Source organism: Engystomops pustulosus, unplaced genomic scaffold (genome assembly GCF_040894005.1).
Source record: "Engystomops pustulosus unplaced genomic scaffold, aEngPut4.maternal MAT_SCAFFOLD_149, whole genome shotgun sequence".
Classification (NCBI taxonomy): domain Eukaryota; kingdom Metazoa; phylum Chordata; class Amphibia; order Anura; family Leptodactylidae; genus Engystomops; species Engystomops pustulosus.
In genome coordinates, this window is record NW_027285029.1 from 159,573 (window position 1) to 185,496 (window position 25,924).

At 54.0% G+C, this 25,924-nt stretch overlaps 1 protein-coding gene across 2 annotated transcripts; it reads right to left on the reverse strand.

Moving 5' to 3' along the window:
• Window positions 1-262: 262 nt before the first annotated feature.
• Window positions 263-25,615, reverse strand: LOC140108562 (cyclic AMP-responsive element-binding protein 3-like). Of its 2 annotated transcripts, none has more exons than XM_072131826.1 (10): window positions 25,453-25,615; window positions 18,259-18,361; window positions 17,156-17,416; window positions 13,241-13,341; window positions 13,090-13,170; window positions 12,897-13,003; window positions 4,619-4,687; window positions 3,886-3,970; window positions 2,371-2,455; window positions 263-858 (listed from the first exon to the last, which is right to left on the reverse strand). In XM_072131826.1, the coding sequence occupies exons 2-10, from the start codon at window positions 18,359-18,361 to the stop codon at window positions 431-433; spliced, it is 1,320 nt and encodes a 439-aa protein (XP_071987927.1). In that variant the 5' UTR covers window positions 25,453-25,615; the 3' UTR covers window positions 263-430. The 2 variants fall into 2 exon arrangements, with proteins under 2 accessions (XP_071987927.1, XP_071987926.1); XM_072131825.1 differs by having other exon boundaries at window positions 17,156-17,426; window positions 18,260-18,361; window positions 25,453-25,614.
• Between the last annotated feature and the right edge of the window lie 309 nt (window positions 25,616-25,924).

Sequence of the window (25,924 nt, forward strand, 5' to 3'; positions counted from 1 at the left end):
CCGGGGTGTGCAGCGTGTACTGGTAGCCCCAATAGGCCACATTAAGTTGAGGTATTGGTTAATTACACGGCAGACAGTGCAGCAACCTCTGCACTTCCAACTGACCATGAACATGGCAAAGATTATCCCACAGAGTCTCCACCTCACCCCAAAGCTGCCTCAGACTATAGTCATGGAGCAGTCACTCATGTGGAGGCTTCAGTGCTGCGCTTCCTGTTCTGTAGAGATTTGGCTGCACAGTGAATACTTACGAGGTTTGTCCTACATTTCATTATTTACACTTTATTTCTTACAGATGATGATAAATATATACAAATCTCAGTGCAGCCGCCGCCTCTACATCCCCCAGACACAATGTCCAGAACGTTCCCCACCATGGACAGGGGGATCCAGCCCCTCAAGGCACAGTAATAATTCCCACAGTCCCTATTCACATCTCATCGGAGTGCAGAGGACTGATGATGACCGAGCGCCCCTTCTCCAGCCACACCGGCTGGTCCTGTAAGACAGGTAATGATTCTGGCGGGTCAGAGAGTCGGGCCGGCAGGGGATCGGGCTTCCCAATGACTCCCGGTTGTTTCTTTGGGTCAAGATCAGAGGAGGAATTACTATTAATAGAAGGTTTAGATTCGGCAGTCCCCATGTCCTGGATTTCAGGGGTGTCGTTCTGAGCGCCCTGAAGCGTCGGCTCCACACGTAAGTCCTGATAGGTCAGATCCAGTAGAGGAGGTTCCGGAGTCACCCCGATTGGAGACCTCTCTACAATGGGCTTCTCTAGACGGACCTCCTGCTCATCGGCTTGAGTGGAAATATGGCCACCAGGAGGAGAGATGGCACGCAGCTGACGAGAGTGAATAACTGCAAGATAAGAGGGGCATGTCATGTGACCACCCATTCTGCCCCAAGCAGGTAAAACTATGCTAAGCCAATACCGGTATCCCAGAATAGGCGCTGGGCGAGGGGCTTCACTAATAAAATGGGTGAGAGGAACTCCATGTATAACCATAGGATGGGAGGGGCTTCACAAGCAGAAGAAGAGAGGGAGGAGTTCTGCATATAACTGGAGGGGAGGGAGGAGCTCCTGAATATAACTGGAGGAGGGGATGGAGCAGCGCCTGAATATAACTGAAGGAGGGGATGGAGGAGCTCCGCATATAACTGGAGAGGGAGAGGGAGGATGGCAGAGAGGAACTCCGTATATAACTGGAGGGGAGAGGGAGGAACTCCGCAATCAACTGGAGGAGAGGAGGGAGGATCTCCGCATACAACCAGAGGAGGGAGGATCTCCGCATACAACCAGAGGAGGTAGGAGCTCCGCATTTGAATGGAGGAGGGGAGGGATAACGGCAGAGAGGATCTCCGCATTCAACTGGAAGAGGGGAGGGAGGATCTCCGCATTCAACTGGAAGAGGGGAGGGAGGATCTCCGCATTCAACTGGAAGAGGGGAGGGAGGATCTCCGCATTCAACTGGAAGAGGGGAGGGAGGATCTCCGCATTCAACTGGAAGAGGGGAGGGAGGATCTCCGCATTCAACTGGAAGAGGGGAGGGAGGATCTCCGCATTCAACTGGAAGAGGGGAGGGAGGATCTCCGCATTCAACTGGAAGAGGGGAGGGAGGATCTCCGCATTCAACTGGAAGAGGGGAGGGAGGATCTCCGCATTCAACTGGAAGAGGGGAGGGAGGATCTCCGCATTCAACTGGAAGAGGGGAGGGAGGATCTCCGCATTCAACTGGAAGAGGGGAGGGAGGATCTCCGCATTCAACTGGAAGAGGGGAGGGAGGATCTCCGCATTCAACTGGAAGAGGGGAGGGAGGAGCTCCGCATATAACTGGAGGAGGGGAGGGAGGAGCTCCGCATATAACTGGAGATGATGGAGGAGCTCCGCATATAACTGGAGGAGATGATGGAGGAGCTCCGCATATAACTGGAGGAGGGGAGGAGCTCCGCATTCAACTGGAGGAGAGGAGGAAGGAGCTCCGCATATAACTGGAGGAGGGGTGGGAGGAGCTCCACATATAACTGGAGGAGATGATGGAGGAGCTCCGCATTCAACTGGAGAAGATGATGGAGGAGCTCCGCATATAACTGGAGGAGATGATGGAGGAGCTCCGCATATAACTGGAGGAGGGGAGGGAGGAGCTCCACATATAACTGGAGGAGATGATGGAGGAGCTCCGCATATAACTGGAGAAGATGATGGAGGAGCTCCGCATATAACTGGAGGAGATGATGGAGGAGCTCCGCATATAACTGGAAGAGGGGAGGGAAGAGCTCCGCATATAAGTGGAGGAGCTCCTCCGTTCAATATAGAGAAATCTTTAAATTGTTACATAATCCAGTGACCACCCGATACCCGTCCCCTCTCACCTCCATGAAGATCACGTTGTCCCATATTTGTTCCAAAAGGATATAAACTGGGGAAGAGAATGAGGCAGAAGGAGAGAGCCAGGACCTGCAGGGAGGAGACACAGGGTGAGTGGTGACCCGAGGAGCACAGCACCGGCAGGAAGCACTCGCACTCCAGGCCACCGCGTTACATACACCAACCCTCATATATGAGACACCGGGCACCACCACACATTCATGGGAAGTCCTCGACCCGAGGAGCACGGCACCGGCAGGAAGCACTCGCACTCCAGGCCACCGCATTACATACACCGACCCTCATGTATCAGACACCGGCACCACCACACATTCATGGGAAGTCCTCGACCCGAGGAGCACGGCACCGGCAGGAAGCACTCGCACTCCATGCCACCGCGTTACATACACCGACCCTCATGTATCAGACACCGGCACCACCACACATTCATGGGAAGTCCTGGACCCGAGGAGCACGACACCGGCAGGAAGCACTCGCACTCCAGGCCACCGCGTTACATACACCGACCCTCATGTATCAGACACCAGCACCACCACACATTCATGGGAAGTCCTCGACCCGAGGAGCACGACACCGGCAGGAAGCACTCGCACTCCAGGCCACCGCGTTACATACACCGACCCTCATGTATCAGACACCAGCACCACCACACATTCATGGGAAGTCCTCGACCCGAGGAGCACGGCACCGGCAGGAAGCACTCGCACTCCAGGCCACCGCGTTACATACACCGACCCTCATGTATCAGACACCGGCACCACCACACATTCATGGGAAGTCCTCGACCCGAGGAGCACGGCACCGGCAGGAATCCCTCGCACTCCAGGCCACCGCGTTACATACACCGACCCTCATGTATCAGACACCGGCACCACCACACATTCATGGGAAGTCCTCGACCCGAGGAGCACGGCACCGGCAGGAAGCACTCGCACTCCAGGCCACCGCGTTACATACACCGACCCTCATGTATCAGACACCGGCACCACCACACATTCATGGGAAGTCCTCGACCCGAGGAGCACGGCACCGGCAGGAAGCACTCGCACTCCAGGCCACCGCGTTACATACACCGACCCTCATGTATCAGACACCGGCACCACCACACATTCATGGGAAGTCCTCGACCCGAGGAGCACGGCACCGGCAGGAAGCACTCGGACTCCAGGCCACCGCGTTACATACACCGACCCTCATGTATCAGACACCAGCACCACCACACATTCATGGGAAGTCCTCGACCCGAGGAGCACGGCACCGGCAGGAAGCACTCGCACTCCAGGCCACCGCGTTACATACGCCGACCCTCATGTATCAGACACCGGCACCACCACACATTCATGGGAAGTCCTCGACCCGAGGAGCACGGCATCGGCAGGAAGCACTCGCACTCCAGTGTCACACACTTGCTGGACAACCACAACACAATCCCTGTGTCTCCTCACCACGAGGAAATCATTAAACGTCTTCACTGTGGCGCCACTACCAGCTACACTCACCATGATGCAGGTGCTGGAGGATGTGGTCTTGGCTCCGGACTGGCTGAGCACAGCCTGCAGGTTTCTCAGTTGCTGGAGCAGGGAGCTACAGAGGAGCAGAAGGTGACATTAACCCTTCTATAGACAGGATGGATGCCACTGAAATGCCCCCAGCAGCCTCCCCTAATCACTGAAATGTCCAGCAGCCTTCCCTCACTAATGCAATGTCCCCAGCAGTCTCCCCTCATCACTGAAATGTCCAGCAGCCTCCCCTCATCACTGAAATGTCCAGCAGCCTCCCCTCATCACTGAAATGTGCAGCAGCCTCCCCTCATCACTGAAATGTGCAGCAGCCTCCCCTCATCACCGAAATGCCCATCAGCCTCCCCTCACTAATGCAATGTCCCCAGCAGCCCTCCCTCATCACTGAAATGTCCAGCAGCCTTCCCTCACTAATGCAATGTCCCCAGAAGTCTCCCCTCATCACTAAAATGTCCAGCAGTCTCCCCTCATCACTGAAATGTCCAGCAGCCTCCCCTAATCACTGAAATGTCCAGCAGCATCCCCTAATCACTGAAATGTCCAGCAGCACCCCCTCATCACTGAAATGTCCAGCAGTCTCCCCTAATAAAATGTCCAGCAGCCTCCCCTAATAAAATGTCCAGCAAGTTTTTGTGGGCGAGGCCCGGTAGTTGGAGACCACTTCAGTAGAGGGTCTTGTCGCAGCGTTTAAACCAGATCTTTTGGCACTTACTAGTTCTGACGCTGCAGCTGCTGAACCTTCTTCTGTAACTCCAGATTATGAGTCGTACATGCTGTGACCCTGTAGAGTATAAAGATATTACACACCTATAGACATGGGAAGGGAGTAACCTGCACCCTAAAAAGGGGGGGATAGAGATGTCACATAATAAACATATGGAGAGGGTAACCTGCACATTATAGAGGAGAGTATAGAGAGGGTAACCTGCACCCTATAGAGGAGAGTATAGACATGTCACACAATAAACATATGGGGAGAGGGTAACCTGCACCCTATAGAGGAGAGTATAGAGAGGTCACATAATAAACATATGGGGAGAGGGTAACCTGCACCCTATAGAGGAGAGTATAGAGCTGTGACATAATAAACATATGGAGAGGGTAACCTGCACCCTATAGAGGAGAGTATAGAGATGTCACATAATAAACATATGGGGGAGAGGGTAACCTGCACCCTATAGAGGAGAGTATAGAGATGTCACATAATAAACATATGGGGAGAGGGTAACCTGCACCCAATAGAGGAGAGTATAGACATGTCACATAATAAACATATGGGGGAGAGGGTAACCTGCACCCTAGAGGAGAGTATAGAGAGGTCACATAATAAACATATGGGGGAGAGGGTAACCTGCACCCTATAGAGGAGAGTATAGAGATGTCACATAATAAACATATGGGGGAGAGAGTAACCTGCACCCTATAGAGGAGAGTATAGAGATGTCACATAATAAACATATGGAGAGAGGGTAACCTGCACCCTAAAGAGGAGAGTATAGAGAGGTCACATAATAAGCATATGGAGAGGGTAACCTGCACCCTATAGAGGAGAGTATAGAGATGTCACATAATAAACATATGGAGGGAGGGTAACCTGCACCCTATAGAGGAGAGTATAGAGAGGTCACATAATAAACATATGGGGGAGAGGGTAACCTGCACCCTATAGAGGAGAGTATAGAGATGTCACATAACATATGGGGGAGAGGGTAACCTGCACCCTATAGAGGAGAGTATAGAGAGGTCACATAATAAACATATGGGGAGAGGGTAACCTGCACCCTATAGAGGAGAGTATAGAGATTCCACATAATAAACATATGGAGAGGGTAACCTGCCCCCTATAGAGGAGAGTATAGGGATGTCACATAATAAACATATGGGGGAGAGGGTAACCTGCCCCCTATAGAGGAGAGTATAGAGATGTCACATAATAAACATATAGGGAGAGGGTAACCTGCACCCTATAGAGGAGAGTATAGAGAGGTCACATAATAAACATATGGAGAGAGGGTAACCTGCACCCTATAGAGGAGAGTATAGAGATGTCACATAATAAACATATGGAGAGAGGGTTACCTGCACCCTATAGAGGAGAGTATAGAGATGTCACATAATAAACATATGGGGGAGAGGGTAACCTGCACCCTATAGAGGAGAGTATAGAGATGTCACATAATAAACATATGGGGAGAGGGTAACCTGCACCCTATAGAGGAGAGTATAGAGAGGTCACATAATAAACATATAGGGAGAGGGTAACCTGCACCCTATAGAGGAGAGTATAGAGAGGTCACATAATAAACATATGGGGAGAGGGTAACCTGCACCCTATAGAGGAGAGTATAGAGATGTCACATAATAAACATATAGGGAGAGGGTAACCTGCACCCTATAGAGGAGAGTATAGAGAGGTCACATAATAAACATATGGGGAGAGGGTAACCTGCACCCTATAGAGGAGAGTATAGAGAGGTCACATAATAAACATATAGGGAGAGGGTAACCTGCACCCTATAGAGGAGAGTATAGAGAGGTCACATAATAAACATATGGGGGAGAGGGTAACCTGCACCCTATAGAGGAGAGTATAGAGATGTCACATAATAAACATATGGGGAGAGGGTAACCTGCACCCTATAGAGGAGAGTATAGAGAGGTCACATAATAAACATATGGGGGAGAGGGTAACCTGCACCCTAAAGAGGAGAGTATAGAGAGGTCACATAATAAACATATGGGGGAGAGGGTAACCTGCACCCTATAGAGGAGAGTATAGACATGTCACATAATAAACATATGGGGAGAGGGTAACCTGCACCCTATAGAGGAGAGTATAGACATGTCACATAATAAACATATGGAGAGAGGGTAACCTGCACCCTATAGAGGAGAGTATAGAGAGGTCACATAATAAACATATGGGGAGAGGGTAACCTGCACCCTAGAGGAGAGTATAGAGATGTCACATAATAAACATATGGGGAGAGGGTAACCTGCACCCTATAGAGGAGAGTATAGAGAGGTCACATAATAAACATATGGGAAGAGGGTAACCTGCACCCTATAGAGGAGAGTATAGAGCTGTGACATAATAAACATATGGAGAGGGTAACCTGCACCCTATAGAGGAGAGTATAGAGATGTCACATAATAAACATATGGGGGAGAGGGTAACCTGCACCCTATAGAGGAGAGTATAGAGATGTCACATAATAAACATATAGGGGAGAGGGTAACCTGCACCCTAGAGGAGAGTATAGAGAAGTCACATAATAAACATATGGGGAGAGGGTAACCTGCACCCTATAGAGGAGAGTATAGAGATGTCACATAATAAACATATGGAGAGAGGGTAACCTGCACCCTAAAGAGGAGAGTATAGAGAGGTCACATAATAGGCATATGGAGAGAGGGTAACCTGCACCCTATAGAGGAGAGTATAGAGATGTCACATAATAAACATATGGAGAGAGGGTAACCTGCACCCTATAGAGGAGAGTATAGAGAGGTCACATAATAAACATATAGGGAGAGGGTAACCTGCACCCTATAGAGGAGAGTATAGAGAGGTCACATAATAAACATATGGGGGAGAGGGTAACCTGCACCCTATAGAGGAGAGTATAGAGATGTCACATAATAAACATATGGGGGAGAGGGTAACCTGCCCCCTATAGAGGAGAGTATATAGATGCCACATAATAAACATATGGAGAGGATAACCTGCCCGCTATAGAGGAGAGTATAGAGAGGTCACATAATAAACATATGGGGAGAGGGTAACCTGCACCCTATAGAGGAGAGTATATAGATGCCACATAATAAACATATGGAGAGGGTAACCTGCCCCCTATAGAGGAGAGTATAGAGATGTCACATAATAAACATATGGAGGGAGGGTAACCTGCACCCTATAGAGGAGAGTATAGAGAGGTCACATAATAAACATATGGGGAGAGGGTAACCTGCACCCTATAGAGGAGAGTATAGAGAGGTCACATTATAAACATATGGGGAGAGGGTAACCTGCACCCTATAGAGGAGAGTATAGAGAGGTCACATAATAAACATATAGGGAGAGGGTAACCTGCACCCTATAAAGGAGAGTATAGAGAGGTCACATAATAAACATATGGGGGAGAGGGTAACCTGCACCCTATAAAGGAGAGTATAGAGAGGTCACATAATAAACATATAGGGAGAGGGTAACCTGCACCCTATAAAGGAGAGTATAGAGAGGTCACATAATAAACATATGGGGAGAGGGTAACCTGCACCCTAAAGAGGAGAGTATAGAGAGGTCACATAATAAACATATGGGGGAGAGAGTAACCTGCACCCTATAGAGGAGAGTATACAGATGTCACATAATAAACATATGGGGGAGAGGGTAACCTGCACCCTAAAAAGGAGAGTATAGAGAGGTCACATAATAAACATATGGGGGAGAGGGTAACCTGCACCCTATAGAGGAGAGTATAGAGAGGTCACATAATAAACATATGGGGGAGAGAGTAACCTGCACCCTATAGAGGAGAGTATACAGATGTCACATAATAAACATATGGGGGAGAGGGTAACCTGCACCCTATAGAGGAGAGTATAGAGATGTCACATAATAAACATATGGGGAGAGGGTAACCTGCACCCTATAGAGGAGAGTATAGAGAGGTCACATAATAAACATATGGAGAGGGTAACCTGCCCCCTATAGAGGAGAGTATAGAGAGGTCACATAATAAACATATGGGGGAGAGGGTAACCTGCACCCTAAAGAGGAGAGTATAGAGAGGTCACATAATAAACATATGGGGGAGAGGGTAACCTGCACCCTATAGAGGAAAGTATAGACATGTCACATAATAAACATATGGGGAGAGGGTAACCTGCACCCTATAGAGGAGAGTATAGAGATGTCACATAATAAACATATGGGGGAGAGGGTAACCTGCACCCTATAGAGGAAAGTATAGACATGTCACATAATAAACATATGGGGAGAGGGTAACCTGCACCCTATAGAGGAAAGTATAGACATGTCACATAATAAACATATGGGGAGAGGGTAACCTGCACCCTATAGAGGAGAGTATAGACATGTCACATAATAAACATATGGAGAGAGGGTAACCTGCACCCTATAGAGGAGAGTATAGAGATGTCACATAATAAACATATGGAGAGGGTAACCTGCCCCCTATAGAGGAGAGTATAGAGATGTCACATAATAAGCATATGGGGGAGAGGGTAACCTGCACCCTAGAGGAGAGTATAGAGATGTCACATAATAAACATATGGGGAGAGGGTAACCTGCACCCTATAGAGGAGAGTATAGAGAGGTCACATAATAAACATATGGAGAGAGGGTAACCTGCACCCTATAGAGGAGAGTATAGAGAGGTCACATAATAAACATATGGAGGGAGGGTAACCTGCACTCTGTAGAGGAGAGTATAGAGATGTCACATAATAAACACATGGAGAGGGTAACCTGCCCCCTATAGAGGAGAGTATAGAGATGTCACATAATAAACATATGGGGGGAGGGTAACCTGCACCCTATAGAGGAGAGTATAGACATGTCACATAATAAACATATGGGGGAGAGGGTAACCTGCACCCTATAGAGGAGAGTATAGAGATGTCACATAATAAACATATGGGGAGAGGGTAACCTGCACCCTATAGAGGAGAGTATAGAGAGGGCACATAATAAACATATGGAGGGAGGGTAACCTGCACCCTATAGAGGAGAGTATAGAGATGTCACATAATAAACATATAGGGAGAGGGTAACCTGCACCCTATAGAGGAGAGTATAGAGATGTCACATAATAAACATATGGAGGGAGGGTAACCTGCACCCTATAGAGGAGAGTATAGAGAGGTCACATAATAAACATATGGAGAGGGTAACCTGCCCCCTATAGAGGAGAGTATAGAGATGTCACATAATAAACATATGGGGGGAGGGTAACCTGCACCCTATAGAGGAGAGTATAGAGAGGTCACATAATAAACATATGGGGGAGAGGGTAACCTGCACCCTAAAGAGGAGAGTATAGAGAGGTCACATAATAAACATATGGGGAGAGGGTAACCTGCACCCTATAGAGGAGAGTATAGAGATGTCACATAATAAACATATGGAGAGGGTAACCTGCCCCCTATAGAGGAGAGTATAGAGATGTCACATAATAAACATATGGGGGAGAGGGTAACCTGCACCCTATAGAGGAGAGTATAGAGATGTCACATAATAAATATATGGGGGAGAGGGTAACCTGCACCCTATAGAGGAGAGTATAGAGATGCCACATAATAAACATATGGAGAGGGTAACCTGCCCCCTATAGAGGAGAGTATAGAGATGTCACATAATAAACATATAGGGAGAGGGTAACCTGCACCCTATAGAGGAGAGTATAGAGATGTCACATAATAAACATATGGGGAGAGGGTAACCTGCACCCTATAGAGGAGAGTATAGAGATGTCACATAATAAACATATGGGGAGAGGGTAACCTGCACCCTATAGAGGAGAGTATAGAGATGTCACATAATAAACATATGGGGGAGAGGGTAACCTGCACCCTAAAAAGGAGAGTATAGAGATGTCACATAATAAACATATGGAGAGAGGGTAACCTGCACCCTATAGAGGAGAGTATAGAGATGTCACATAATAAACATATGGGGGAGAGGGTAACCTGCACCCTATAGAGGAGAGTATAGAGATGTCACATAATAAACATATGGGGAGAGGGTAACCTGCACCCTATAGAGGAGAGTATAGAGATGTCACATAATAAACATATGGAGAGAGGGTAACCTGCACCCTATAGAGGAGAGTATAGAGATGTCACATAATAAACATATGGAGAGGGTAACCTGCCCCCTATAGAGGAGAGTATAGACATGTCACATAATAAACATATGGAGAGGGTAACCTGCCCCCTATAGAGGAGAGTATAGAGATGTCACATAATAAACATATGGGGGAGAGGGTAACCTGCACCCTATAGAGGAGAGTATAGAGATGTCACATAATAAATATATGGGGGAGAGGGTAACCTGCACCCTATAGAGGAGAGTATAGAGATGTCACATAATAAACATATAGGGAGAGGGTAACCTGCACCCTATAGAGGAGAGTATAGAGATGTCACATAATAAACATATGGGGAGAGGGTAACCTGCACCCTATAGATGAGAGTATAGAGATGTGACATAATAAACATATGGGGAGAGGGTAACCTGCACCCTATAGAGGAGAGTATAGAGATGTCACATAATAAACATATGGGGGAGAGGGTAACCTGCACCCTAAAGAGGAGAGTATAGAGAGGTCACATAATAAACATATGGGGAGAGGGTAACCTGCACCCTATAGAGGAGAGTATAGAGATGTCACATAATAAACATATGGGGAGAGGGTAACCTGCACCCTATAGAGGAGAGTATAGAGATGTCACATAATAAACATATGGGGGAGAGGGTAACCTGCACCCTAAAGAGGAGAGTATAGAGAGGTCACATAATAAACATATGGGGAGAGGGTAACCTGCACCCTATAGAGGAGAGTATAGAGATGTCACATAATAAACATATGGGGGAGAGGGTAACCTGCACCCTATAGAGGAGAGTATAGAGAGGTCACATAATAAACATATGGAGAGAGGGTAACCTGCACCCTATAGAGGAGAGTATAGAGAGGTCACATAATAAACATATGGAGGGAGAGGGTAACCTGCACCCTATAGAGGAGAGTATAGAGATGTCACATAATAAACATATGGGGGAGAGGGTAACCTGCACCCTAAAGAGGAGAGTATAGAGAGGTCACATAATAAACATATGGGGAGAGGGTAACCTGCACCCTATAGAGGAGAGTATAGAGATGTCACATAATAAACATATGGAGAGGGTAACCTGCACCCTATAGAGGAGAGTATAGAGATGTCACATAATAAACATATGGGGGAGAGGGTAACCTGCACCCTAAAGAGGAGAGTATAGAGATGTCACATAATAAACATATGGGGGAGAGGGTAACCTGCACCCTATAGAGGAGAGTATAGAGATGTCACATAATAAACATATGGAGAGGGTAACCTGCACCCTATAGAGGAGAGTATAGAGAGGTCACATAATAAACATATGGGGAGAGGGTAACCTGCACCCTATAGAGGAGAGTATAGAGATGTCACATAATAAACATATGGGGAGAGGGTAACCTGCACCCTATAGAGGAGAGTATAGAGAGGTCACATAATAAACATATGGGGGAGAGGGTAACCTGCACCCTATAGAGGAGAGTATAGAGAGGTCACATAATAAACATATGGAGAGAGGGTAACCTGCACCCTATAGAGGAGAGTATAGAGAGGTCACATAATAAACATATGGAGGGAGAGGGTAACCTGCACCCTATAGAGGAGAGTATAGTGATGTCACATAATAAACATATGGGGAGAGGGTAACCTGCCCCCTATAGAGGAGAGTATAGACATGTCACATAATAAACATATGGGGGAGAGGGTAACCTGCACCCTATAGAGGAGAGTATAGAGATGTCACATAATAAACATATGGGGAGAGGGTAACCTGCCCCCTATAGAGGAGAGTATAGACATGTCACATAATAAACATATGGGGGAGAGGGTAACCTGCACCCTATAGAGGAGAGTATAGAGAGGTCACATAATAAACATATGGGGAGAGGGTAACCTGCACCCTATAGAGGAGAGTATAGAGATGTCACATAATAAACATATGGGGAGAGGGTAACCTGCACCCTATAGAGGAGAGTATAGACATGTCACATAATAAACATATGGAGAGAGGGTAACCTGCACCCTATAGAGGAGAGTATATAAAAGCCCCAAAAAAAGCCTTATGCAGGACAGATAATACATAGAGGAGGTACCTGAGGTACATATATAAGGGAGGGTAACCTGCCCCGCACCCCCTGGTCTGCCCCACCTGTTCTCCAGGCCATCCACATATTCCTTCTTCTTCTTGCGGCTTTCCTGTGCCGACCTCTTGTTGCGGATCTTCCTGCGGACGCGTTTCAGCGCTCGCTCCTCCGCCTGCGCACAAGCAGCACATTATTAACACTCCAGCTCAGGAGCCGGCAGTCTACATACCCCAGACGGAGGGGCAGTGGTGGAGGTACCTTGGTGAGGGGCAGATGCTGGGGTAACGCTACTCCTTCCTTCCCTAAAAGACGAGTCTCCTCCTCGGTCAGATGCAGGACCTGTCACAGAGCAGATCATGTCACCCACAGGACGGAGCAGCTGATCCCCCAATCTCCGTGTGCCACTTACCTGTCCTGTCTGGTACAGAGGACACTCCTCCTCCTCCTCCTCCTCCTCCTCCATACAGAGACTGACCGGGAACTCCACATCTGACTGCTCCACACACACATCTGCAGACAGAGGAGAACCACTGGTCAGGACCGACGGACCACGGGGACAACATGAGGACTGCACAGTGAGAACAGGAGGCAAGTGCCAGGGGCCGGCGCAGGGAGCAGAGGAGGGGCCGGCGCAGGGAGCTGAGGAGGGGCCGGCAGGAGGGGGCAGGGAGCAGAGGAGGGGCCGGCAGGAGGCCGCAGGAAGCAGAGGAGGGGCCGGCAGGAGGCCGCAGGAAGCAGAGGAGGGGCCGGCAGGAGGCCGCAGGAAGCAGAGGAGGGGCCGGCAGGAGGCCGCAGGAAGCAGAGGAGGGGCCGGCAGGAGGCCGCAGGAAGCAGAGGAGGGGCCGGCAGGAGGCCGCAGGGAGCAGAGGAGGGTCCGGCAGGAGGCCGCAGGGAGCAGAGGAGGGTCCGGCAGGAGGCCGCAGGGAGCAGAGGAGGGGCCGGCAAGAGGCCGCAGGAAGCAGAGGAGGGTCCGGCAGGAGGCCGCAGGAAGCAGAGGAGGGTCCGGCAGGAGGCCGCAGGGAGAAGAAGAGGGGCCGGCAGGACGGCGCAGGGAGCAGAGGAGGGGCCGGCGCAGGGAGCAGAGGAGGGGCCGGCAGGACGGCGCAGGGAGCAGAGGAGGGGCCGGCAGGACGGCGCAGGGAGCAGAGGAGGGGCCGGCAGGACGGCGCAGGGAGCAGAGGAGGGGCCGGCAGGAGGCCGCAGGGAGCAGAGGAGGGGCGGCAGGACGGGACAGGGAGCAGAGGAGGGGCCGGCAGGACGGGGGAGGGAGCAGAGGAGGGGCCGGCAGGACGGGGGAGGGAGCAGAGGAGGGGCCGGCAGGACGGGGGAGGGAGCAGAGGAGGGGCCGGCAGGAGGCCACAGGGAGCAGAGGAGGGGCCGGCAGGAGGCCGCAGGGAGCAGAGGAGGGGCCGGCAGGACGGCGCAGGGAGCAGAGGAGGGGCCGGCAGGACGGCGCAGGGAGCAGAGGAGGGGCCGGCAGGACGGCGCAGGGAGCAGAGGAGGGGCCGGCAGGACGGCGCAGGGAGCAGAGGAGGGGCCGGCAGGACGGCGCAGGGAGGGGCCGGCAGGAGGCCGCAGGGAGCAGAGGAGGGGCCGGCAGGAGGCCGCAGGGAGCAGAGGAGGGGCCGGCAGGAGGCCGCAGGGAGCAGAGGAGGGTCCGGCAGGAGGCCGCAGGGAGCAGAGGAGGGTCCGGCAGGAGGCCGCAGGGAGCAGAGGAGGGTCCGGCAGGAGGCCGCAGGGAGCAGAGGAGGGTCCGGCAGGAGGCCGCAGGGAGCAGAGGAGGGTCCGGCAGGAGGCCGCAGGGAGCAGAGGAGGGTCCGGCAGGAGGCCGCAGGGAGCAGAGGAGGGTCCGGCAGGAGGCCGCAGGGAGCAGAGGAGGGTCCGGCAGGAGGCCGCAGGGAGCAGAGGAGGGTCCGGCAAGAGGCCGCAGGAAGCAGAGGAGGGTCCGGCAGGACGGCGCAGGGAGCAGAGGAGGGGCCGGCAGGAGGCCGCAGGAAGCAGAGGAGGGGCCGGCAGGAGGGGGCAGGGAGCAGAGGAGGGGCCGGCAGGACGGCGCAGGGAGCAGAGGAGGGGCCGGCAGGAGGCCGCAGGAAGCAGAGGAGGGGCCGGCAGGAGGGGGCAGGGAGCAGAGGAGGGGCCGGCAGGAGGCCGCAGGGAGCAGAAGAGGGGCCGGCAGGACGGCGCAGGGAGCAGAGGAGGGGCCGGCAGGAGGCCGCAGGAAGCAGAGGAGGGGCCGGCAGGAGGCCGCAGGAAGCAGAAGAGGGGCCGGCAGGAGGCCGCAGGGAGCAGAGGAGGGGCCGGCAGGAGGCCGCAGGGAGCAGAGGAGGGGCCGGCAGGAGGCCGCAGGGAGCAGAGGAGGGGCCGGCAGGAGGCCGCAGGGAGCAGAGGAGGGGCCGGCAGGAGGCCGCAGGGAGCAGAGGAGGGGCCGGCAGGAGGCCGGAGGGAGCAGAGGAGGGGCCGGCAGGACGGCGCAGGGAGCAGAGGAGGGGCCAGCAGGACGGCGCAGGGAGCAGAGGAGGGGCCGGCAGGAGGCCGCAGGGAGAGGCTGGCAGGAGGCCGCAGGGAGCAGAGGAGGGGCCGGCAGGAGGCCGCAGGGAGCAGAGGAGGGGCCGGCAGGAGGCCGCAGGGAGCAGAGGAGGGGCCGGCAGGAGGGGGCCGGGAGCAGAGGAGGGGCCGTCAGGAGGGCGCAGGGAGCAGAGGAGGGGCCGGCAGGAGGCCGCAGGGAGCAGAGGAGGGGCCGGCAGGAGGCCGCAGGGAGCAGAGGAGGGGCCGACAGGAGGCCGCAGGGAGCAGAGGAGGGGCCGGCAGGAGGCCGCAGGGAGCAGAGGAGGGGCCGGCAGGAGGCCGCAGGGAGCAGAGGAGGGGCCGGCAGGAGGCCGCAGGGAGCAGAGGAGGGTCCGGCAGGAGGCCGCAGGGAGCAGAGGAGGGGCCGGCAGGATGGCGCAGGGAGCAAAGGAGGGGCCGGCAGGAGGCCGCAGGGAGCAGAGGAGGGGCGGCAGGACGGGACAGGGAGCAGAGGAGGGGCCGGCAGGACGGGGGAGGGAGCAGAGGAGGGGCCGGCAGGAGGCCGCAGGGAGCAGAAGAGGGGCCGGCAGGACGGCGCAGGGAGCCAAGGAGGGGCCGGCAGGAGGCCGCAGGAAGCAGAGGAGGGGCCGGCAGGAGGCCGCAGGAAGCAGAAGAGGGGCCGGCAGGAGGCCGCAGGAAGCAGAGGAGGGGCCGGCAGGAGGCCGCAGGGAGCAGAGGAGGGGCCGGCAGGAGGCCGCAGGGAGCAGAGGAGGGGCCGGCAGGAGGCCGCAGGGAGCAGAGGAGGGGCCGGCAGGAGGCCGCAGGGAGCAGAGGAGGGGCCGGCAGGAGGCCGCAGGGAGCAGAGGAGGGGCCGGCAGGACGGCGCAGGGAGCAGAGGAGGGGCCAGCAGGACGGCGCAGGGAGCAGAGGAGGGGCCGGCAGGAGGCCGCAGGGAGGGGCTGGCAGGAGGCCGCAGGGAGCAGAGGAGGGGCCGGCAGGAGGCCGCAGGGAGCAGAGGAGGGGCCGGCAGGAGGCCGCAGGGAGCAGAGGAGGGGCCGGCAGGAGGCCGCAGGGAGCAGAGGAGGGGCCGGCAGGAGGGGGCCGGGAGCAGAGGAGGAGCCGTCAGGAGGGCGCAGGGAGCAGAGGAGGGGCCGTCAGGAGGCCGCAGGGAGCAGAGGAGGGGCCGGCAGGAGGCCGCAGGGAGCAGAGGAGGGGCCGGCAGGAGGCCGCAGGGAGCAGAGGAGGGGCCGGCAGGAGGCCGCAGGGAGCAGAGGAGGGGCCGGCAGGAGGCCGCAGGGAGCAGAGGAGGGGCCGGCAGGAGGCCGCAGGGAGCAGAGGAGGGGCCGGCAGGAGGCCGCAGGGAGCAGAGGAGGGGCCGGCAGGAGGCCGCAGGGAGCAGAGGAGGGGCCGGCAGGAGGCCGCAGGGAGCAGAGGAGGGGCCGGCAGGAGGCCGCAGGGAGCAGAGGAGGGGCCGGCAGGAGGCCGCAGGGAGCAGAGGAGGGGCCGGCAGGAGGCCGCAGGGAGCAGAGGAGGGGCCGGCAGGAGGCCGCAGGGAGCAGAGGAGGGGCCGGCAGGAGGCCGCAGGGAGCAGAGGAGGGGCCGGCAGGAGGCCGCAGGGAGCAGAGGAGGGGCCGGCAGGAGGCCGCAGGGAGCAGAGGAGGGGCCGGCAGGAGGCCGCAGGGAGCAGAGGAGGGGCCGGCAGGAGGCCGCAGGGAGCAGAGGAGGGGCCGGCAGGAGGCCGCAGGGAGCAGAGGAGGGGGAGTTTGGATGACCCACTGAGGAGGCTCAGTTTTCCCTCTTGTCTCTCCGGAGAACATACCCAAATCTATGAAGACGTCTCCATCATAGGTTTCGGAGCGGACACTTTGCAGGGCATCTGCCTCGATCTCCTGTAGCATGGAGTAGTTGTGCTCGCTCTGGACCAGGTTGGGGCTGTCTGGCGGAGTTGGCTCCCAGTTTGCAGGAGATGGGACAGCGGGGAGGCCCTCCGAAATCCCACTGTCACTGGCGAGGGGGGAGGCAGGATCATCACCAAACGGACTGCCCAGAAGCTCACACAAGAAGCCATCCATGACCGATGCACTCAGGGCCTGGAAAGTGACCACAGTATGTATGACTCCATCACAATCCGACCCAACACGCAGGACCGCCCCTCCGACCCGCAGATACAGCGCAGGGCGGCCCCTCAGACCCGCAGACATAGCGGCCCCTCCAACCCGCAGACAAAGCGCAGGGCGGCCCCTCCAACCCGCAGACAAAGCGCAGGGCGGCCCCTCCGACCCGCAGACACAGCGCAGGACCGCCACTCAGGCCCGCAGACACAGCGGCCCCTCCGGCCCGCAGACACAGCGGCCCCTCCGGCCCGCAGACACAGCGGCCCCTCCGGCCCGCAGACACAGCGGCCCCTCCGGCCCGCAGACACAGCGGCCCCTCCGGCCCGCAGACACAGCGGCCCCTCCGGCCCGCAGACACAGCGACCCCTCCGGCCCGCAGACACAGCGGCCCCTCAGACCCGCAGACACAGCGGCCCCTCCGACCCGCAGACACAGCGCAGGGCGGCCCCTCCGACCCACAGACACAGCGGCACCCACCTACTTGCCTCCCGATCTGGGGTCCCACACCCCCTCGCCTCCTCATCAGGGGTTCCCATCACCTCCCCATCAGGGGTCCCCCACCCCTTCGCCTCCCCATCAGGGGTCCCCCACCCCTTCGCCTCCCCATCAGGGGTCCCCCACCCCTTCGCCTCCCCATCAGGGGTCCCCCACCCCTTCGCCTCCCCATCAGGGGTCCCCCACCCCTTCGCCTCCCCATCAGGGGTCCCCCACTCCTTTGTCTCCCCATCAGGGGTTCCCCACTCCTTTGTCTCCCCATCAGGGGTTCCCCCAGCCTTCGTTCCAAAATCCAGAAGTCCTCATCCGCTCACCTCTTGGTCGCTGTTGGCACATACTGTGGGGAATATGTCGTCCAGCAGGTCATCCAGGAAGTCCGGGCTTTCCATTTCCTCCAGGTCTCCAAACAAAGACATCTAAATACAGGGACAAGAGGCTCAACACACAGCCAGTGGGAGGGGCCTAACATGATGGGAGGGGGAAAAGATAGTAAAAAAAGAGGGGAGGGGTGTGATATAATAAGGGGAGGGTGTAATGTGATAATACTCTCCCCTCCTGTGATGTCACACCTCTATCCTCTCCAGTGATGTCACACCTCTATCCTCTCCAGTGATGTCACACCTCTATCCTCTCCAGTGATGTCACACCTCTATCCTCTCCAGTGATGTCACACCTCTATCCTCTCCAGTGATGTCACACCTCTATCCTCTCCAGTGATGTCACACCTCTATCCTCTCCTGTGATGTCACACCTCTATCCTCTCCTGTGATGTCACACCTCTATCCTCTCCCCTCCAGTGATGTCGCACCTCTATCCTCTCTCCTCCAGTGATGTCGCACCTCTATCATCTCTCCTCCAGTGATGTCGCACCTCTATCCTCTCTCCTCCAGTGATGTCGCACCTCTATCCTCTCCTGTGATGTCACACCTCTATCCTCTCCTGTGATGTCACACCTCTATCCTCTCCTGTGATGTCACACCTCTATCCTCTCCTGTGATGTCACACCTCTATCCTCTCCTGTGATGTCACACCTCTATCCTCTCCTGTGATGTCACACCTCTATCCTCTCCTGTGATGTCACACCTCTATCCTCTCCCCTCCAGTGATGTCGCACCTCTATCCTCTCTCCTCCAGTGATGTCGCACCTCTATCCTCTCTCCTCCAGTGATGTCGCACCTCTATCCTCTCTCCTCCAGTGATGTCACACCTCTATCCTCTCCTGTCATGTCACACCTCTATCCTCTCCTGTCATGTCACACCTCTATCCTCTCCTGTCATGTCACACCTCTATCCTCTCCTGTCATGTCACACCTCTATCCTCTCCTGTCATGTCACACCTCTATCCTCTCCTGTCATGTCACACCTCTATCCTCTCCTGTCATGTCACACCTCTATCCTCTCCTGTCATGTCACACCTCTATCCTCTCCTGTCATGTCACACCTCTATCCTCTCCTGTCATGTCACACCTCTATCCTCTCCTGTCATGTCACACCTCTATCCTCTCCAGTCATGTCGCACCTCTATCCTCTCCTGTCATGTCACACCTCTATCCTCTCCTGTCATGTCGCACCTCTATCCTCTCCTGTCATGTCGCACCTCTATCCTCTCCTGTCATGTCGCACCTCTATCCTCTCCTGTGATGTCACACCTCTATCCTCTCCTGTGATGTCACACCTCTATCCTCTCCTGTCATGTCACACCTCTATCCTCTCCTCTCCTGTCATGTCACACCTCTATCCTCTCCTGTGATGTCACACCTCTATCCTCTCCTGTGATGTCACACCTCTATCCTCTCCTGTGATGTCACACCTCTATCCTCTCCTGTGATGTCACACCTCTATCCTCTCCCCTCCAGTGATGTCGCACCTCTATCCTCTCCTGTGATGTCACACCTCTATCCTCTCCTGTGATGTCACACCTCTATCCTCTCCTGTGATGTCACACCTCTATCCTCTCCAGTGATGTCACACCTCTATCCTCTCCTGTCATGTCACACCTCTATCCTCTCCTGTCATGTCACACCTCTATCCTCTCCAGTGATGTCACACCTCTATCCTCTCCTGTCATGTCGCACCTCTATCCTCTCCTGTGATGTCGCACCTCTATCCTCTCCTGTCATGTCACACCTCTATCCCCTCCTGTGATGTCACACCTCTATCCTCTCCTGTCATGTCACACCTCTATCCTCTCCTGTGATGTCACACCTCTATCCTCTCCTGTGATGTCACACCTCTATCCTCTCCTGTCATGTCACACCTCTATCCTCTCCTGTCATGTCACACCTCTATCCCCTCCCGTGATGTCACACCTCTATCCTCTCCTGTCATGTCGCACCTCTATCCTCTCCTGTCATGTCGCACCTCTATCCTCTCCTGTGATGTCGCACCTCTATCCTCTCCTGTGATGTCGCACCTCTATCCTCTCCTGTGATGTCACACCTCTATCCTCTCCTGTGATGTCACACCTCTATCCTCTCCTGTCATGTCACACCTCTATCCTCTCCTGTGATGTCGCACCTCTATCCTCTCCAGTGATGTCACACCTCTATCCTCTCCAGTGATGTCACACCTCTATCCTCTCCTGTGATGTCACACCTCTATCCTCTCCAGTGATGTCACACCTCTATCCTCTCCCCTCCAGTGATGTCACACCTCTATCCTCTCCCCTCCAGTGATGTCACACCTCTATCCTCTCCCCTCCAGTGATGTCACACCTCTATCCTCTCCCCTCCAGTGATGTCACACCTCTATCCTCTCCAGTGATGTCACACCTCTATCCTCTCCAGTGATGTCACACCTCTATCCTCTCCAGTGATGTCACACCTCTATCCTCTCCTGTCATGTCACACCTCTATCCCCTCCCGTGATGTCACACCTCTATCCTCTCCTGTCATGTCGCACCTCTATCCTCTCCTGTCATGTCGCACCTCTATCCTCTCCTGTGATGTCGCACCTCTATCCCCTCCCGTGATGTCACACCTCTATCCTCTCCTGTCATGTCGCACCTCTATCCTCTCCTGTCATGTCGCACCTCTATCCTCTCCTGTCATGTCGCACCTCTATCCTCTCCTGTCATGTCGCACCTCTATCCTCTCCTGTGATGTCGCACCTCTATCCCCTCCCGTGATGTCACACCTCTATCCTCTCCTGTCATGTCGCACCTCTATCCTCTCCTGTCATGTCGCACCTCTATCCTCTCCTGTGATGTCGCACCTCTATCCTCTCCTGTGATGTCACACCTCTATCCTCTCCTGTGATGTCACACCTCTATCCTCTCCTGTGATGTCACACCTCTATCCTCTCCTGTGATGTCACACCTCTATCCTCTCCTGTGATGTCACACCTCTATCCTCTCCTGTGATGTCACACCTCTATCCTCTCCTGTGATGTCACACCTCTATCCTCTCCCCTCCAGTGATGTCGCACCTCTATCCTCTCTCCTCCAGTGATGTCGCACCTCTATCCTCTCTCCTCCAGTGATGTCGCACCTCTATCCTCTCTCCTCCAGTGATGTCACACCTCTATCCTCTCCAGTGATGTCACACCTCTATCCTCTCCTGTGATGTCACACCTCTATCCTCTCCTGTCATGTCACACCTCTATCCTCTCCTGTCATGTCACACCTCTATCCTCTCCTGTCATGTCACACCTCTATCCTCTCCTGTCATGTCACACCTCTATCCTCTCCTGTCATGTCACACCTCTATCCTCTCCTGTCATGTCACACCTCTATCCTCTCCTGTCATGTCACACCTCTATCCTCTCCTGTCATGTCACACCTCTATCCTCTCCTGTCATGTCACACCTCTATCCTCTCCTGTCATGTCACACCTCTATCCTCTCCAGTCATGTCGCACCTCTATCCTCTCCAGTCATGTCGCACCTCTATCCTCTCCTGTCATGTCGCACCTCTATCCTCTCCTGTCATGTCGCACCTCTATCCTCTCCTGTCATGTCGCACCTCTATCCTCTCCTGTGATGTCACACCTCTATCCTCTCCTGTGATGTCACACCTCTATCCTCTCCTGTCATGTCACACCTCTATCCTCTCCTCTCCTGTCATGTCACACCTCTATCCTCTCCTGTCATGTCACACCTCTATCCTCTCCTGTGATGTCACACCTCTATCCTCTCCTGTGATGTCACACCTCTATCCTCTCCTGTGATGTCACACCTCTATCCTCTCCCCTCCAGTGATGTCACACCTCTATCCTCTCCCCTCCAGTGATGTCGCACCTCTATCCTCTCCTGTGATGTCACACCTCTATCCTCTCCTGTGATGTCACACCTCTATCCTCTCCTGTGATGTCACACCTCTATCCTCTCCAGTGATGTCACACCTCTATCCTCTCCTGTGATGTCACACCTCTATCCTCTCCTGTCATGTCACACCTCTATCCTCTCCAGTGATGTCACACCTCTATCCTCTCCTGTCATGTCGCACCTCTATCCTCTCCTGTCATGTCGCACCTCTATCCTCTCCTGTGATGTCACACCTCTATCCTCTCCTGTGATGTCACACCTCTATCCTCTCCTGTCATGTCACACCTCTATCCTCTCCTGTGATGTCACACCTCTATCCTCTCCTGTGATGTCACACCTCTATCCTCTCCTGTCATGTCACACCTCTATCCCCTCCTGTGATGTCACACCTCTATCCTCTCCTGTCATGTCACACCTCTATCCTCTCCTGTGATGTCACACCTCTATCCTCTCCTGTGATGTCACACCTCTATCCTCTCCTGTCATGTCACACCTCTATCCTCTCCTGTCATGTCACACCTCTATCCTCTCCTGTCATGTCACACCTCTATCCTCTCCTGTGATGTCACACCTCTATCCTCTCCAGTGATGTCACACCTCTATCCTCTCCTGTCATGTCACACCTCTATCCTCTCCTGTCATGTCACACCTCTATCCTCTCCAGTGATGTCACACCTCTATCCTCTCCTGTCATGTCGCACCTCTATCCTCTCCTGTCATGTCGCACCTCTATCCTCTCCAGTCATGTCACACCTCTATCCTCTCCTGTCATGTCACACCTCTATCCTCTCCTGTCATGTCACACCTCTATCCTCTCCTGTCATGTCACACCTCTATCCTCTCCTGTCATGTCACACCTCTATCCTCTCCTGTCATGTCACACCTCTATCCCCTCCTGTCATGTCACACCTCTATCCTCTCCTGTGATGTCACACCTCTATCCTCTCCTGTCATGTCGCACCTCTATCCTCTCCTGTGATGTCGCACCTCTATCCTCTCCAGTGATGTCGCACCTCTATCCTCTCCTGTCATGTCACACCTCTATCCTCTCCTGTCATGTCACACCTCTATCCTCTCCTGTCATGTCACACCTCTATCCTCTCCCGTCATGTCACACCTCTATCCTCTCCTGTCATGTCACACCTCTATCCTCTCCTGTGATGTCACACCTCTATCCTCTCCTGTCATGTCACACCTCTATCCTCTCCTGTCATGTCACACCTCTATCCTCTCCTGTGATGTCACACCTCTATCCTCTCCTGTGATGTCACACCTCTATCCTCTCCTGTCATGTCACACCTCTATCCTCTCCTGTCATGTCACACCTCTATCCTCTCCAGTGATGTCACACCTCTATCCTCTCCTGTCATGTCACACCTCTATCCTCTCCTGTCATGTCACACCTCTATCCTCTCCTGTCATGTCACACCTCTATCCTCTCCTGTCATGTCACACCTCTATCCTCTCCTGTGATGTCACACCTCTATCCTCTCCTGTGATGTCACACCTCTATCCTCTCCTGTCATGTCACACCTCTATCCTCTCCTGTGATGTCACACCTCTATCCTCTCCTGTGATGTCACACCTCTATCCTCTCCTGTGATGTCACACCTCTATCCTCTCCTGTGATGTCACACCTCTATCCTCTCCTGTCATGTCACACCTCTATCCTCTCCTGTCATGTCGCACCTCTATCCTCTCCTGTCATGTCACACCTCTATCCTCTCCTGTCATGTCACACCTCTATCCTCTCCAGTGATGTCACACCTCTATCCTCTCCTGTGATGTCACACCTCTATCCTCTCCTGTGATGTCACACCTCTATCCTCTCCAGTCATGTCGCACCTCTATCCTCTCCAGTCATGTCACACCTCTATCCCCTCCTGTGATGTCACACCTCTATCCTCTCCTGTCATGTCACACCTCTATCCTCTCCTGTCATGTCACACCTCTATCCTCTCCTGTCATGTCACACCTCTATCCTCTCCTGTCATGTCACACCTCTATCCTCTCCTGTCATGTCGCACCTCTATCCTCTCCTGTCATGTCACACCTCTATCCTCTCCTGTCATGTCACACCTCTATCCTCTCCAGTGATGTCACACCTCTATCCTCTCCTGTGATGTCACACCTCTATCCTCTCCTGTCATGTCACACCTCTATCCTCTCCTGTCATGTCACACCTCTATCCTCTCCTGTCATGTCACACCTCTATCCTCTCCTGTCATGTCACACCTCTATCCTCTCCTGTCATGTCACACCTCTATCCTCTCCTGTCATGTCACACCTCTATCCTCTCCTGTCATGTCACACCTCTATCCTCTCCTGTCATGTCACACCTCTATCCTCTCCTGTCATGTCGCACCTCTATCCTCTCCTGTCATGTCGCACCTCTATCCTCTCCTGTCATGTCACACCTCTATCCTCTCCTGTCATGTCACACCTCTATCCTCTCCAGTGATGTCACACCTCTATCCTCTCCTGTGATGTCACACCTCTATCCTCTCCTGTGATGTCACACCTCTATCCTCTCCAGTCATGTCGCACCTCTATCCTCTCCTGTCATGTCACACCTCTATCCTCTCCAGTGATGTCACACCTCTATCCTCTCCTGTCATGTCACACCTCTATCCTCTCCTGTCATGTCACACCTCTATCCTCTCCTGTCATGTCACACCTCTATCCTCTCCTGTCATGTCACACCTCTATCCCCTCCTGTGATGTCACACCTCTATCCTCTCCAGTCATGTCGCACCTCTATCCTCTCCTGTCATGTCACACCTCTATCCTCTCCTGTGATGTCACACCTCTATCCTCTCCTGTCATGTCACACCTCTATCCTCTCCCGTGATGTCACACCTCTATCCTCTCCAGTCATGTCACACCTCTATCCTCTCCTGTGATGTCACACCTCTATCCTCTCCTGTGATGTCGCACCTCTATCCTCTCCTGTGATGTCACACCTCTATCCTCTCCAGTCATGTCGCACCTCTATCCTCTCCAGTCATGTCGCACCTCTATCCTCTCCTGTCATGTCACACCTCTATCCCCTCCTGTGATGTCACACCTCTATCCTCTCCTGTCATGTCACACCTCTATCCTCTCCTGTGATGTCACACCTCTATCCTCTCCTGTGATGTCACACCTCTATCCTCTCCTGTGATGTCACACCTCTATCCTCTCCTGTGATGTCACACCTCTATCCTCTCCTGTGATGTCACACCTCTATCCTCTCCTGTGATACCTTTATTCTCTGCCGCGGCTGCTGTCACTTTGGCTTCTTCTCGTCTCTTCCTGCTTCCAACACAACACATATGACGTCATCCTCATCTCGCGCCGCTCTGCATGCCGGGACATGTAGTTTCCGCGAATCCGCCCAGGAGAAGGATCCTGCCACGTCTCAGCCACGCCTCCCAGTGCAGAATGCTGATTGGTAAAAAGATCACGTGACCATTAAGCGCCGCCCTTTTTGTCTTTTAATGGGTTGTGGGAGATCTGAAACAATAGCGGCCATGTTTGTTGTGGGCGCATCACGTGATACCCAATCCCCCGCCCTCGGACGGTCTACAGTGTCACGTGGTCAATACCTGTGAGGGGCGGAACATGGGCAGTTCTATCACGTGTATAAAATGGAGCCGCCCCCCGAGCGACTTCACTACGAGACACACCACGTGACTGACAGGAGAGACAGCGGGAGACACACACACACCACGTGA